The sequence below is a fragment of the Onychomys torridus genome, chromosome 6 (genome assembly GCF_903995425.1).
Source record: "Onychomys torridus chromosome 6, mOncTor1.1, whole genome shotgun sequence".
NCBI classification, from domain to species: domain Eukaryota; kingdom Metazoa; phylum Chordata; class Mammalia; order Rodentia; family Cricetidae; genus Onychomys; species Onychomys torridus.
In genome coordinates, this window is record NC_050448.1 from 76,703,108 (window position 1) to 76,717,598 (window position 14,491).

The following is a 14,491-nucleotide window of genomic DNA, read 5'->3' on the forward strand; positions in this document are numbered from 1 at the left end:
CCTAGGAGCTCCTGAAATCCTCCCCTCCCAGCAGGGCAGAGGTGGGAAGAATGTTTTGCCTGGCCCTGATTGGACTAACTCTCAACTTTCTCTTTATTTAGTAAGTTTAATTGAAATAGAGGAGATGATAGCTAGAATGGTTCATTTCTTCCCAACACTGCATTTGGCACTGGTCACATGATCTGGCCTGCCCTCATCCAAGTCCCCCAATAGGGAAAAAGGTAGCACAGGTCACTCTAGGGCCATCTTTGCAGTTTTGAAAAGGAAAAGCACACACCCGTTGGTCTGAAGGGTCTTCTCCCCCGGCCCCTATGCCCAAGCTAGGGGGTACTGCTCCAAAGAGCAGCATCTCCATGGGTCACTTGTCCACAACAAGTTATACTATGGATAGTGCCCAAAGGGACGTAAAAGTCTTTGCTTCAATCCACTGGCGCTGACATTGCAAGACGGTTGCACAAGTCAGGAAAGCGAGCTGAACTGAAGCACCGTTTACCTTTAGCTCTCTGCAGCTGTGCAGGTTTTTAAGAGAGCAACCCACACAAGCCATACCGTGCCTTACCATGGAAGAAGATGGTGGCTAGTGATAGTTGCTGGGTGGAAAGCGGAGGGGAACCCACTGTTTCTAGTGTTCAGAGAACTTGGGGGTGAGGGAGCCTATCCAGACTTAATGCTGGCTTGTCACTCAGCCGAGGCTCTCCCACTACTTGCCAACAGCCAGGGTCCCTGGCAACCGCCACAGGGGATGAGGGCCAGCGATTTATCTAAAAACATTAGTTGATATTTTAGTGTGTGTGTGTGTGTGTGTGTGTGTGTGTGTGTGTGTGTGTTGCACGTGTGCCATGGTACCTGTGTGTGAGGACGAAGAGGTTCAATAACAACTTGTAGGAGTTGGTTTTTCTGTCTTCTACCATGAGGTCCCAAGGACTGAACTCAAGTCAACTGTTTTGTGGAAAGTGCCTTTTCCTGCTGAGCCATCTCACTTTCCCCAGTGATTTCTCCTGAAGGACTCTTCTCTATTGCGATGCGGAATACTCTCTAAGACAGGACTCAAGAGCCTTGGATTAGCCAATGCGTCGCATTGGGAGCTCTGCTTTGTCTGCTTTACGTCTGTTCATTTAGTCTGAGAAAGGTCGAGAGAGGGGAAGGAGGTAGAAAACAACAACGCTGACAGTGGTAACACAGCTGTAAGTAACTGATAACACCAGTTTCTTCTTGGCGGTGCTGTTCTCTAGCCTTTTCACCCAGGAGGAGTTTTACAGACAGTCGCTTCCTTGGGTTGGTGGATGGTATGTTACATAGTTACATTGTGTTAGGTAGAGAGTTACTAAAGTGAATGCTGCCTTCCCCACTTTAGATGCTGAGGGTTGATCAGGAGAAATAGTCTCAAAGCTTAGCAGCTCAGGGCGGGGGAGCGGGGAGTGGCTTAGCTAGTTAGGGCAGTTGCAGCACAGGCCTGGGAACCTGCAATCAACCTCCAGAACCCACATAAAACTGACTCCACAGAGTTGTTCTTTGACCTCCACATGCATGCTGTGACATGCTTCCTTCCCCACATCATGCTCACACAATAATAATGATAATAACAATAATAATAACAATAATAGTAATTTCAACATCCACAACCCAAAGCCAGGACATCCATTGTAAGGCAGGAACAGACAAAAAGCTGAGGAATCTCCAGAAGTGTGTTGACCAGTGGGGTCCACATCCCCTGCTCGCTGGGGTCTGGTGCACAGCCACTGTATTACTGGCCCTTTTGGCCTCTTTAAGCATGTTTAGCCTGCAGCAGCAATGAGCTTCTGTGGCAAGAATCTTAAAGAGTTCTTATTAATGAAGTCAAACCTGAGGCCAGTTATTGGGGTGATTGCTGGAAGATCAGAGAAGCAGAACAAGCCACAGCTATCTCACTTGCTCCAAAGCCTGAACATGTAACCAACCAGATGCTTAACTAACTACATGCTTTACTCTAATTGCTCTGGTTTCTGGTCTTCATGCCTTATATATCTTTCTCTTTCTGCTGTCACTGCCTGGGATTAAAGGTTGGGTTTCTGGGATTAAAGGCGTGGGTCACCATGCTTAGCTGTTTCTAAAGTGGCCTTGAACTCAGAGATCGGGCTAGCTCTGCCTCCCAAGTGCTGGGATTAAAGGCGTGTACCACCACCACCCAACTTCTGCTATGGCTTACTCTTCCCATTTTCTAGCCACCATTTTTGGCTTTGTTCTAGTGGCTGTCTGTTCTCTGACTCCAGATATGTTTATTTCGGGGAACACCCAATATTTCAGGGAATACAATACCTACCACAAGCTTCCTCATAGACATTGCTCTGCCATTCACTGTGGGTACTGTGGTCTATACGTGCATCTCACTCAAATTCATGTTTTGGAAACCTGATGTTAAATGTGGGGCCTTTGGAGGGTGATAAGTCACAATGACAGAGCCATCATAGTTGGGACTGCCCTTATGAAAGTAGCCCCAAGTTGGGCACGGTGAATCATGCATGTACTCCCGGAAGGAGGCTAATAAGTTTGAGGCCAGCCTGGGCTACATAGTGAGTTCAGGGGCAGCTGGGGCTACATAAGGAGTTGGGTGGGTTGTAGGGGAGGGGCAGGAGGAAGGAAAAGGGGGATCTGTGATTGATATGTAAAATGAATAAAAAATTCTTAATTAAAAAAAGTTGCTATCTTAAAAAAAAAAGAGGACTAAAGACCAAAGAATAAGTAAGCCTCATTCGATACAGAATTCCTTGCTGAGGGCACCTTGGACTTCCCACCCCTGGAACAGTGAGAAACAAGTCTCCCTGATTCCTGTTATAGATAAGCTACCCAGTTTATGACCCTTCATCATAGCAGACAGGGGGGACTAACACAGAGGGTCTTTGGACTAGACAGAACCAATCAGTCCTGCTGAGGTCACCACTATCTCTGTGGCTTTAGATAAGTCATTGTGATTCTTTTTTGTTGTTGTTTTGTTTTGTTTTTAAGACAGGGTTTCTCTGTGTGGCTTTGGTGCCTGTCCTGGATCTCACTCTGTAGCCCAGGCTGACCTTGAACTCACAAAGATCCACCTGGCTCTGCCTCCCAAGTGCTGGGATTAAAGGCATGCGCTGTCATTGTGATTCTTTAAGAACTGTAGGAATATGATGTGCATTTGACCCACGGGTTTGCACGTGGATTCTTCTCCACCAGTTTATTGAGGAAGATTCCCAGCATCCAGCACAGCCTGCCCACATCTGCACAGGTGCTCCATACAGGCTCATGCCCCGAATGCCTGAGATGCTTGGAAAGAGCCCCTCCGTACCTCTGACAGTGCTCACCCAGGGCCCATCTCAGTTCAAGGTAGTGACAGGCCTACTTGAAGCAGCCTGTCAGAAAATGAATATGGATTCTTAATTCTAAAACCAATTTCCAAGTGCACTCTAGAAGGGGAGGCAGAAATGAAGCCTGCTTCACGGAGTTATGGGTGCTCAATTCCAGCTGATGGCAGGCGACAGAGACATGGGGCCGCCTAATGAGACCTGACCAGGGTAGTCTGTCTGGCAATAATAGCAAATGTACAACAGTGAACTTCAGACTCTCCTTCTGGTCACTGTCAGGTTTTCCTAATAACCTGGTGCACACACATCTATATCTGTAACATTCAATTCCCTGGAGAATGTGACCAACGCAGAGCCCACTCTCTTGTTTTTAATAATAATATTTTCTATTTAATCTGTCTTTGAATTTTTGGAGGTTTTGTTCATTCCAAACTCAAAGGGGAAAAAATTAGCATTTAGATGGGATTGCAGCAGCATTAAAAGCAATTGAAATGGAAACAGGGATGGAGGCTTGTGTCCCCCACCCCCATACGATGACTCCATGTGACACAAGGGTTCCCGGTGAGTCTCTCTTTTGTGTCAGTTGTCATCAGTATGCACTGGGCTTTATTTCTCCATCTCATAGCTTGGTGTCTCCAGAAGGTCTCATTTCATAAACAAGAGGCTGCTCCACACCCTCCCCTTCTCCAGTAAATAATCAACACAAAGGCGGTACAGGCAGGTGGACTTCCTGTCCCAGATGTGCAACTATGAAATGCCTCTTTGCTTTCTGGCATGTTCTCTGGTTTACTTCCCCTGCTCTGGCAGCCCCTCCCTAGTGACATCCTAAAACCACCGTAGTACCAAATTCCAAACTCTCCTTGGAGCGTTTCACCCTCACAGAAACATTCCTGTTGGGGGCTGGGAAGGTGGCTCGGGGGTTAAGAGCATTTGCTATTCTTGCAGAAGACCTGAGTTTGGTTCCCAGCACCTTCATCAGGCTACTTACAGCCATCTGTACCTCTAATTTCAGGGGATCTCACACCCTCTTCTGGCCTCCTTGGACACCATGCACTCCTGTGGTGGCATTCCTAAATTGCTCCATGGGCTCTGCTTCCCCAACCAGAGACACTGGTTGAATCTTCATCTCTTGTGTGAGCACCAGAGACCCAAATCCTAGTTGAGCTCAGGGTTCTTTACTGCTCTATAGTCAGGGGATCAGGATCTGCCAGCCATGCTCCGGAGTCCCTGTCATCTGGTCCATCCCTGATGGGGACCTTCCTGGTGGGGACCTTCAAAACTGTCACATTCGCAGAACTGTCTTGAAACTATTAAATTCGCTAGAGCTGTTTCCAGAGTTTTGTTGCCTTGGATAAGCCAGACTTACACTCTTCCCAATTTTCCCTTTGCTGCCGCTCTCGGGACGCACCAGACCACAGGAGTGAGAACTATGTATTGCTCTCCTGTGTCTGTTGTCATGTCTTAGAAACCATTGGTCCGAGTCCCTTATCAAAGTTCCATGTGCGCTGCCAGCCACCATCAGCATCTGCTTCCTTTGTGTGTGCCTGTCCTGCTCCTTTGGGCCTCAGTGTCCCTATCCATCCACTGTCCCCCCTTCCATGCCAGCCTCCATCTTGTTGTCCCTTACACTCATCTGTACTTCTCTCCTCTTGAGATGAACCTTTGATTCTTTGCTCTTTCAGGAAGACGACTTGAACGGGATCCACATCGTGGCCTTTGCAGAGAAGAGTGACCCAGGTAGGGTTCCCCTTCCCCACCCCGTTCCTGCCCTCACCAATCTGCTCAGCCAGGCCTCGGAACTGGCTTCTCACCTTTCTGAGCCCTCTCAGTTCCAATTCAGTTGCAAGAAATGGACCCCCTCTAGTGGTCACCTGGGAGGTATGAGTGAGTGTCTTCAGTGGTAAACTCAGCCGTGGGAACAGCAGAACTTCCAAGAAAGCCACAGAGCCGGGCGTGCAATCCCAGCGTTGGGGAGGACATAGGAGCATCAGTAGTTCAAGGCCAGCTTGGGTAACTTGTGACCATTGTGCTCAGTTACTCAAACTGGGAATGAGCACACAAGGAAAGTACTAAAACATCCTAGTCGTGTGTGTGTGTGTGTGTGTGTGTGTGTGTGTGTGTGTGTGTGTGTTTATGATCAAACCTATATAAATCAATCTGACCTTAACATAAGGATAAACTTATTCCTCTGATAAACATGTTCCTCTGTAAAACACCATCTGTGCATAGGAACACTCTAGAGATATCTGCTGAAAAGTAAGGACAGGGTAGAGCATGCAGCCTATTTTTAGAGAGCAAATGACTCTCTGCCAGTGGAAGGGTAACTTAGCTGTTCTTGCACTGTGGACAACTCCCCTGGGTTTCCATCTTATCTACACAGATGGAGAGAGAAGGGACAACAAAGAATTTTGCAAGAGGCAAAATGCCAGTTCCCCAAGATGGTGATTCACAAGACAGAGCCTCCTGAGGGAAGGTGAAAATGCAGATGGGAGGAGTGTGAGGGAGGCCTGGAACAATCCAGAATGCAGTCAGGGAGGTCAAGGCACATCGTTTGGGATGCCTGGCCACCAGGCTTTGGCCATGAAGAGTTGGGGCAGAGGTTCCTGAATTTGACAGGTGTGCAGCTATGAGAGCAAAGGCCATTTTGGGCCGGTTCAAACAAAACCTTAAGAACCTGTGATTTTATGGGGCTCTGCTCTGAGGCGAGTCGTGGTGGACCATCAGGTTTGAGGACCACCGCTTCAGGAAATGTGGAATTATATGATGGTCACTGGGATCCTCAGCCACTGCTGTAGGGCAGCAGGGTCTAGAGAAGTGCTCCAACAGAGATTAGAACTGGCAAGTGCTGGCCTACCATGCAGGAAGCCCTGGGCTCCATCCTCATCACTGCAAAAACTGAGTGTGGTAGTGCAGGCCTGCAATCCAAGTAGAAGTAGGAGGATCAGAAATTCAAGGCCATCCTCAGCTATGCATCAAATCCAAGACTAGCCTGGACTGCATCAAACCCTGTCTCAAATCAATCAAACAAACAACCAAACAGCCTCAAACCCCAAACCAGTCAGTCAACCAATGTCAACAAAAGAGATCTTAGCTTGAGACTAAGAAACAGGGATTCCGAGTTCAGCCCAATCCAAGAGACCACAGGGGCACTGGGAGAAAAGGACCCATCACCTCATCCATCAGTGTAAGCCTGATTCCTTACAGTGGCTGGACAGGGCAGATGCCCAGCAAAGGTGTGTGGAGCAAGTAGTTAGACCTTTTTAATCATGTGATTCTTAAAGTCAAGACAACCCACACTATAACAGTCAGTCTCTATAGCTAACATTGGAGTGGGGATTTTTATATTCACAATGCTGTGCAGATATCAGCACCGTCTCATTCCAGACCTTTACCAACAATACCCATGGATAGTCACTCCCATTACTGACCCTCTCCATGGATGACAACCACCAATTGCTTACTATTTGTCTATCTGTTCTGAATATTTTATATAATATCTAGCCTTTTGTATCTGGCATCTTTTCTTTAGTATAATGCTACACATACACACACACACACACACACACACACACATATATATTAACTATATAGTATCTATCTGTCTTGACTATTTTTTTTAAAGATTGAGTAATATTCTATTGCATCAAAGCCAAATTGTCTGAGAGTTAGTCTTTTAAATATCCATTGTTGGGCTGAATTCCCCATCATAGACTCGCAGAGCTGAAATCCTCCTCAAGTATTCCTGGGATCTAGACTTGCTTTTTTTTTTTTTTTTTAATGTGGTGTCAGCTGCTTTTTACAGACCCTGGCTACCCTCAGCCCCCAGGTTTATAGGCTATAATCAGACAGAATCGGATCCTTGGTGTTGTGTGATCAGAGCTGCTGCTGGCAGCCGCCTGTTGGCAAGACTCCAGGGGGCTTCCTTCCCGCCCCACTGCCCCTTCCAGGGTTGCAGGGAGGCCTGTCTGGCTGTCTGGAACAATAGAACAAAGAGGTCTCCCTGAACTGCAGAAACCTGTTTGACAGAGATTGCTGCTGTAATGAATCAAGCTTCTGAAACTACTTCCACCTCCTCCCTGGGCAAACACCCCTGGGCCCTGAAGCTCAGTCTTTTCTCCAGATCCCAAGCTCGGGCTTGTCCTTGCGGAGCGGAATAATGCTAGGAGGGGAGGTCAGGAACATGGTCTTTCAGTGACCGGGGGTGCCTTCACACTCAGGGCTCTTACTGAACAGGGCTTCTGATGAAAGTCCCTCGCCTTGACTTTGTGGTCAGTCAACATTTACCTGCTGCGCAATGATGTGCAACCTGCCCCCACCCACCACCCCCTTGCCCCAAGGCTGGGTTGCGGTCCTGGAGGGTGCATTCCTGCAGACAGTTACTCAGATTCCTTTGGCCTTACTAATAGGTCATTTGAAAGTTTACTGCCAAAGCAGACTGCACCCACTTTCTGAAAGAGGAAGGTGGTGGTTCCCAGATAGCAGTCACTTCTTAGCGCTCTCCTGCGTTGAGCTGTGAGGAGATAGCCACATTAATCTTGAGGCCACTCTGATCTGTGTGTGCTGATTACTATTTATTGTTCTGGTGTTGGATGAGGAAAGTGAGTCTTAAAGGCTAATTGGATGGCATTGACCAGGGTCTGGAAGTCAAGGTCGACGTTGCTACCAGCACACATGACATCCAAATGCATCAGGAGTATAATGAAGGTGGCGATGATGACTGTCACAACAATCCAACAAGGAAGCTTTAATTTTTATTCTCATTTCACAGTTGAGGATGTCAAGGCTGGGGAGCAGGGAAATGAAGTGAGGGCTGTCTGGCTTACCAGCCCACACCCCTTAACCACAAGGCAGGCAGGCTTCTACACCTCTCAGACAACATGTGACATCCAGGTGATCATCCGGAACGCCTCCCTCCTTCTGTGTGGCCCTTCTCCACCCCTCTGCCTCCAACATTTGGACCACAAGAGAACAGTGGCAGACGGTTCAGTGGTGTGCACAAAATCACAGGGCTAGAGGTATGGCAGAAAAGTGAGTTTATCTTTGCTGAGGGCTCCCCTATGATACCACTTCTCAATAGCAACCCAGCTGGTGGCAGGCTGCAAGATTGTACAGTGTTGCTACGTGGTGGTGGGGAAGGGGCCAGGGCTGGTAGATCATGCCAAGGAAGTGAGACCTAAGCTGAGCCGCTTGTCTGCCTGAGTTTCCCCGTGAATAACAACAAGTCACTCTCCTGTGGCCCACTGACGTTCGTTCCTGATACAGACTGTAACCTACAATGCAGCAGTAGCAGGTCTATCCAGTGACCTGGCCCCCCAAGAACCCTCCTTACAGCCAGAGCTGGTGTTACCCCTCGGCAGAAGGCTGAGAACAGGAGGGTCTCTCTGGCGGAAATCCATCTCCGCTCTTGGGTTCTAGAGCATGACCTGCGGGTTTCCCTTGCTGTGAGCTTCCGAGCCTGGCTGGGAAGGACATTAGGACATCCCCACGCCCTCCATACATGGCAGCTGCTTGTTTTGTTGCACCCTCCTCTGCCTACACCTTCTCTTAGGCTGCTGTGCTCAAGAGCAGAGCCACACGACAGGTTAGAAAATGAGAGATTCCTCCTTGCTGCTCCCAGCTGTGTCTGCGCTGGGCTGACATCTTCTTTACAGTGTTTGATGAAAGGTTTGCTGAGGGGCGTTCCTATGTGAGTGTGCGCTGGAAACCCTCTAAGGGCATTGGGAATCGTCATACTAACAAGCTAGAAACACAAGCGTGGCTGCTGTCTGCAAGCCCTGAACAGATTCAGCAGCAGGCCCTGCAAGGATGCTTCAAGCCCTGCTGCCCCTGAGTTTTCCCTGCCCTGAGGTTCTTGCAAAAACGGATTAGAGACCAATCGTCTCAAATAGAAGCACTAAGTGCTTCTTGGAGCTTTATAATTTAAATTTGATATATCAGCCTCACTATTTGATTATTGCTGGGTGCTGATGTTACTTGTATGCCCAGCAAATACTAACTCTGTAGATAGGGACAGTTAGTTCACATTCTCTAGTATATAGAGGAGGGAGCGCAAGCACAGTGAAGGTAAACATCACTCCCAGCTCTCATGAATAAATAGTAAGAGGTAGAACTGGGACTAAACCCAGCAGTCCATCTCTCTCACTATCTCCATGTGTCTCTGAATCAGGAAAATGTATCATTTGAATGTTTTCCCCACCCATTCTGGGATCGGAAGAGCAGGAGGAAGCAGAGCAGAGAAAGAATCTGGCTAAGGAATGGCAGGGCCTGCTTCAAAGCCATGAGGCCCCATGATGTCTTTCCCTCTGAGTGGCTGTCTCGGGGCAGTAGATATCCTTTGAAAAGGGGAGCTCCCAGCCTCGTGGCTTCTTCCTCATCTCCCCACAAGAACCAAGTCTAGAGAATTCTGCTTTTGGAGATTTCCACACAACGGAAGACCAATGGGGCTTTCTGAGAGAGGACCTCAGGGCCTCACCTGCTTTATTGGCCTCTGTGCCTCAACTTGGCTCTGGGTCTGAAGCATGTGGGATTCAAAAGCACATCCAAGGGAAAGAACAGATTCTTCAAGACAACCTCCCAGCCCGGTGACACTGACCTCCAGCCTGCCTAGCTGCCTAGCTGCCCACCTGCCACTGTAGGACCATAGCTTTCTTAAGCCCAGGCGGAGACCCTTCAGCTGCCATAGTGTGGAATCAGGAAGAGCGTTCTTCAGTCTCACAGACTGACCATTGTTGTTGTTTCTTCTCTTTTGGGGGAACCCGCCACCCAGCACCCAAATAAATCATACACTGAATCTTATTATTACTTATGAATGCCCGGCCTTAGCTTGGCTTGTTTCTAGCCAGCTCTTCTTAACTTAAAGTATCCCATCTATCTTTTGCCTCCGGGGCTTTTCCTTTTCTATTCCTGTATACCTTTCTTTCTTACTCCATTGCTAGTTGGGTGGCTAGCCCCTGGGTCCTCCTTCTCTGGCTTCTAGATCTCCCCTTTCCCAGATTTCTTCTTCTATTCACTCTTTCTGTCTGTCAGCCCCACCTAACTCTCTCTCCTGCCTTGCCATTGGCCATTCAGCTCTTTACTAGACCATCAGGTGTTTTATACAGACACAATGACACAGCTTCACAGAGTTAAACAAATGCAACATAAACAAAATATTCTACAACAGACCATAGCCAGCAACCAGGAGGAGGCTGGGAGGAATGGGCAGACTGGGCAGCATGATAGATCTGTTTGCTCCGGGGCCATGGCTTGGTTTGAGACATAATCACATCTGCAAATGGGGCCTTTCCCTAGATGGCTGTGAGTGACCTCGACCTGGTCCCCCAGGGCCTGGTGCAGAGGCCGTTCCCACCAGCCTCTGCCAGGGAAGCAGGGGGGATAATGGCCTGGTTCTCTTCATGCAAGGATGTGATTCCCAGAGGCCACATGCTTGTCGTGGGAAACTTTGCCCCATATCCATGCCTCAGCCCTAGGTCCTGAACTTCCAGACCTGTGGTCCAAGGGCTGGGAAGGGACTGCAGTTCTCACAGGCTTCTTCTTTATTTAGGCCATCCTGGAGACTCCAGGTCTACTTAAAGCATCATTAGGTTGACCCTACAGGGAGGCCAGGGCTCAGGAACACACTCAGAAGCAGGGCAGGGGCCTGTGCTCCAAATTACTTTGTCAGAAGGGCAGAGGCAGCCCCCCCATCCAACCAGACTCCCCAGGGTTGAGGCCACACTGCATCTCCTCCCTCACCTAGCCTGTGCCTCCCTGAGGTCAAAGTTTCACAGCAGGCTTGGGAGACTCAGGTGTAGAGGAGGGAGGATGGAGAGTAAATGGCTGTAGATGTGCTGACTGAGGACCTGAGTTCGACTCCCAGCTCTGCTGCTTAGTCATAGATGACAGGGGCCAGCCACCTCCTTCAAGATCTCTGGGAAAATAAATCTTCCATGCAGACTAGATAGGAAGATGAAACACAAACATGCTCAGTAACCACTGAGTGCTCAATCTAAATGCTCCTAAGAGGAAGGCTGAGGCGGCAGGGGGCAGACTCTGCCTATGAAGAGCAACACTCTGAGTCCATGGAGGAAGAGGCTAGTGTAGAAAAGGAGATTTGTGGCTGTTAGGATCAACAGCTCCAGGATCAGGCTTTAGGAGGGGCAGAGGGGCCTAGCCTGGAAAAACAAGGGAGAGAGAGAGAAGCTTTAGGCTGGGGCTCTTCACCAGCTTGGTTATTGGGGACGTTGAGTCTCCTCTGGCCTTGTGAACCTGCTTGGGTGCTCCTCTGGTAGCCTAGCCCTCAATAGCTGTGAGACAGCCTCAAGCCTCAAAGTCTTTAGCTAGCCTTCTCCTTTCTACCTTATTCCAGATTATGGGTTTTTTCCTCTGAAAAGTAGCCCATCACACTCTCAGCCTCTGAGGTAGGTCACTGATAGAGCAAACATTTGATCCTTCCTGGCTCAGCTGCCTCCAGCTGTGTCCCTACCATGTGACCCCCATGCGAGACAAAGGTGAAACAAGCCTGTCTCTCCTGCCTCCTGGTCAGAGAGGGAGACCCACAGTGACTGTGGTCATTGTTCAGGTCACCACTGTTTTGTTTTTAATTTTATGTGTGCGGGTGTTTTGCCTCATACATGTAGTCTGCCTGCTGTGTGCCTGGTGCGCTAGAGGCCAGAAGAGGGCATCGGATTCCCTGGAACTGGAGTTACAGACAGTTGCAAGCTGCTCCGTGGATACTGGGAATCAAACCTGGGTCCTCTGGAAGAGCAACCAGTACTCTTAACCCCTGAGCCAGATGTCCGGCCTCAGATGTTGAGAGGAGCCAATGAAATAGGTCTGCTCAAGGCTGAGGACTGAAGAAGGTAGAGGCCAGCAAGCCCTGAGTCATTTGGGTCCCAGCAGGCTAACGCTTTCCAAATAGTTAAACCTGCTTTGCGCACAGTCATTGGGGCAGGGTCCTCATAGTCCAGCAGCTGCAGTCACAGAACTAGCAGCTGGAGAGTCATGTGATCCTGCTGTCCCACCACCTCCTGACATTCTGTTTTGTGAGGTAGTTTTTTTGTGAGCATCTATGATGGGTGACTCCGCTGACATAGGAATGGCCAGGCTTAATGGAGGTATTCAGCTCCCTTATACTCAGACATAAGACTCCCAGATTACTGAGGAGAATGTCTGATTGAACCTTCCTGCTCTGGCGCTAAGTATTTCAGAGACATTCATTTCATGTACAACCATCCTATGACATAGATATTGCTGAGACTGGTGAGGCAGCTCAGTGGGTAAAGGCACTCGCTGCTAAGCCTACTGACCTGAGTCCAACCCTTGGGACCCACGCTATGGAAGCAGAGAACTGGCTACGTACAGTAAGTTAGCCTCTGGCCTCACACAAGATGTGGCATGCACCTGACATCCACCCACACAGGCACACGTGTGTACAAGCACAAAAGATAGATACGTAAATGAAAGCGCAATTTTAAAAAGAAGTAGCTATTATTGCCGCCGACCCATTTTACTCACCAGGAAAGACAATGTAGGATATTGCCTCAAGTGACAGTCTAAGTGACTGGGGGGAGTAAGGCCACTGGGTCCCAGTGTCACACAAAAGTGAATGGAAACCCCCGGCCACAGACACGTGCCCATAGAGAGTTTCTTAGCTTTGACATCCCAGGGTCCCCCTTGGAACTTGATGCAGCTTTTGTGCCTTTAATGTCAATTTTATTCATTTTGTTCTGGGAATAAATAGTTTTTGAGTTTTTCTTGCTCTCCCTGTACATGAAGAATATTTTCTTCACACACACACAAAAAAAAAAAAAAAAAAAGAAAGAAAGAAAAGAAAAAGAAAAAGAAAAGAAAAACAAACAAACAAAAAACTTCCACATTCTTAAACATGGAAATTAAGCCACACCTATGGAATCTTTTGTTTAACACAGGTTTGAATGCAATTTTTTTTTCTTGGAGAAGCCGAATTTAATCATTCCACGTTTTTCTTTCTATCTCTGAACCTGTTCTAGGATAGAGACAGGATAGGCCTTGTGCTCTCGTGTGTAATGTTCCTTTTATAAAATCTCAGCACACGTGAGCTTTTCCATCAGAACGTGGCAGCACTTGAAGGTCTGGTCACAGGCTGGGCCCTGCGACCTTGGCATGGGGATTCTCTGCTCTCCCTTCAGGGGATCCAGTCCCATCTACTCAAGTCTGCTTGAACATGATCTGAGTGGCTGAGCCTCACACTCTTTGTGAATTTCAGGCCTGTCAGGTCCCTTTCGCATTTGCTTCGCCTCTTCCAGAGAACTGGTCACGTCACCTCCATTATTGTCCTTTTCTTCTCCAAGATGTGCGGTCATAACTGCCAGTGTCTGGGAGGAATTCTCTCTTTTGGTGTACGCATTTGGATCCACAAATCCACACACAACTCTCCATGAATTTCCATAGTTTCCTCTCCTTAGACCCCTTGCCCAGGAGAGGAGCCACAATGTATCCAAACAGCGGCAAGGATATTGGATGCTGGAGGAGGGAAGCTTGGTTTTCCCAGTTATGTATGCCTGCATGCAGCAGACACTGAACACACTTTTTCCTTCTCCAGCCTCCAAATAGCAAACCCGTGGGCTCTAAAGCACAGGCCCTATGGTGGTACAGAGGTTGTGACTCTCAGGCCACAAACTCAGCTATCAGAGACGTGTCACTGTATTGTTTAGAACTAAATTTAAAGTTTCTATTTTGAGCTGTATACTACCAAATGGTGGAAGCTGGTCTGACCACTGGTCCTCTAGCCCCACCCAGTTACCATGGCACCCACACATAGCTGGGTGGGATCACCATCATCTGTGCACCCTGGCACCTGTTGAGAATCTGTTGTTCTGTTGGCTCTGTGGTCCTTGTTCCAAGCAGGTCACCACTGGCCCTCTCCTCCCACCTGCAAGTCATCATCAGATTTGCCACCATGATTACATCTCTGCTCAGGTCCTGAGATGCACTGGGTGTTGGTGGCTCATGCAGGACTTTCTTGCATGAGTGCTAGGGGGCTTGCTAAGAACTTCCTGGTTATTTTTTTTTCTTTCATTTTCCTTAATTTAATTGCTTAACAAAATGTGAGCTCCTTTCTGGATTCCCTGGACTTCCAGAGACTCTTCATGTGGACTTACGTTTTTCTTTCTCAAGTGTATACAAACACACACACACTCACAGAATGTTTTCTGTCA

General features: G+C 48.4%; 1 protein-coding gene across 2 annotated transcripts in view; it reads left to right on the forward strand.

Annotated features, from left to right (window-relative positions):
* Positions 1 to 14,491, forward strand: part of Casq2 (calsequestrin 2) — a 67,306-nt gene that overhangs the window by 47,661 nt on the left and 5,154 nt on the right. The window contains exons 8-9 of one of the 2 annotated variants that reach the window (XM_036191083.1): positions 4,726 to 4,734; positions 4,997 to 5,051. In XM_036191083.1, the coding sequence (XP_036046976.1) occupies positions 4,726 to 4,734; positions 4,997 to 5,051 (64 nt within the window). The remainder of the gene's footprint in view (positions 1 to 4,725; positions 4,735 to 4,996; positions 5,052 to 14,491) is intronic. The other variant, XM_036191084.1, reaches the window with a different exon arrangement.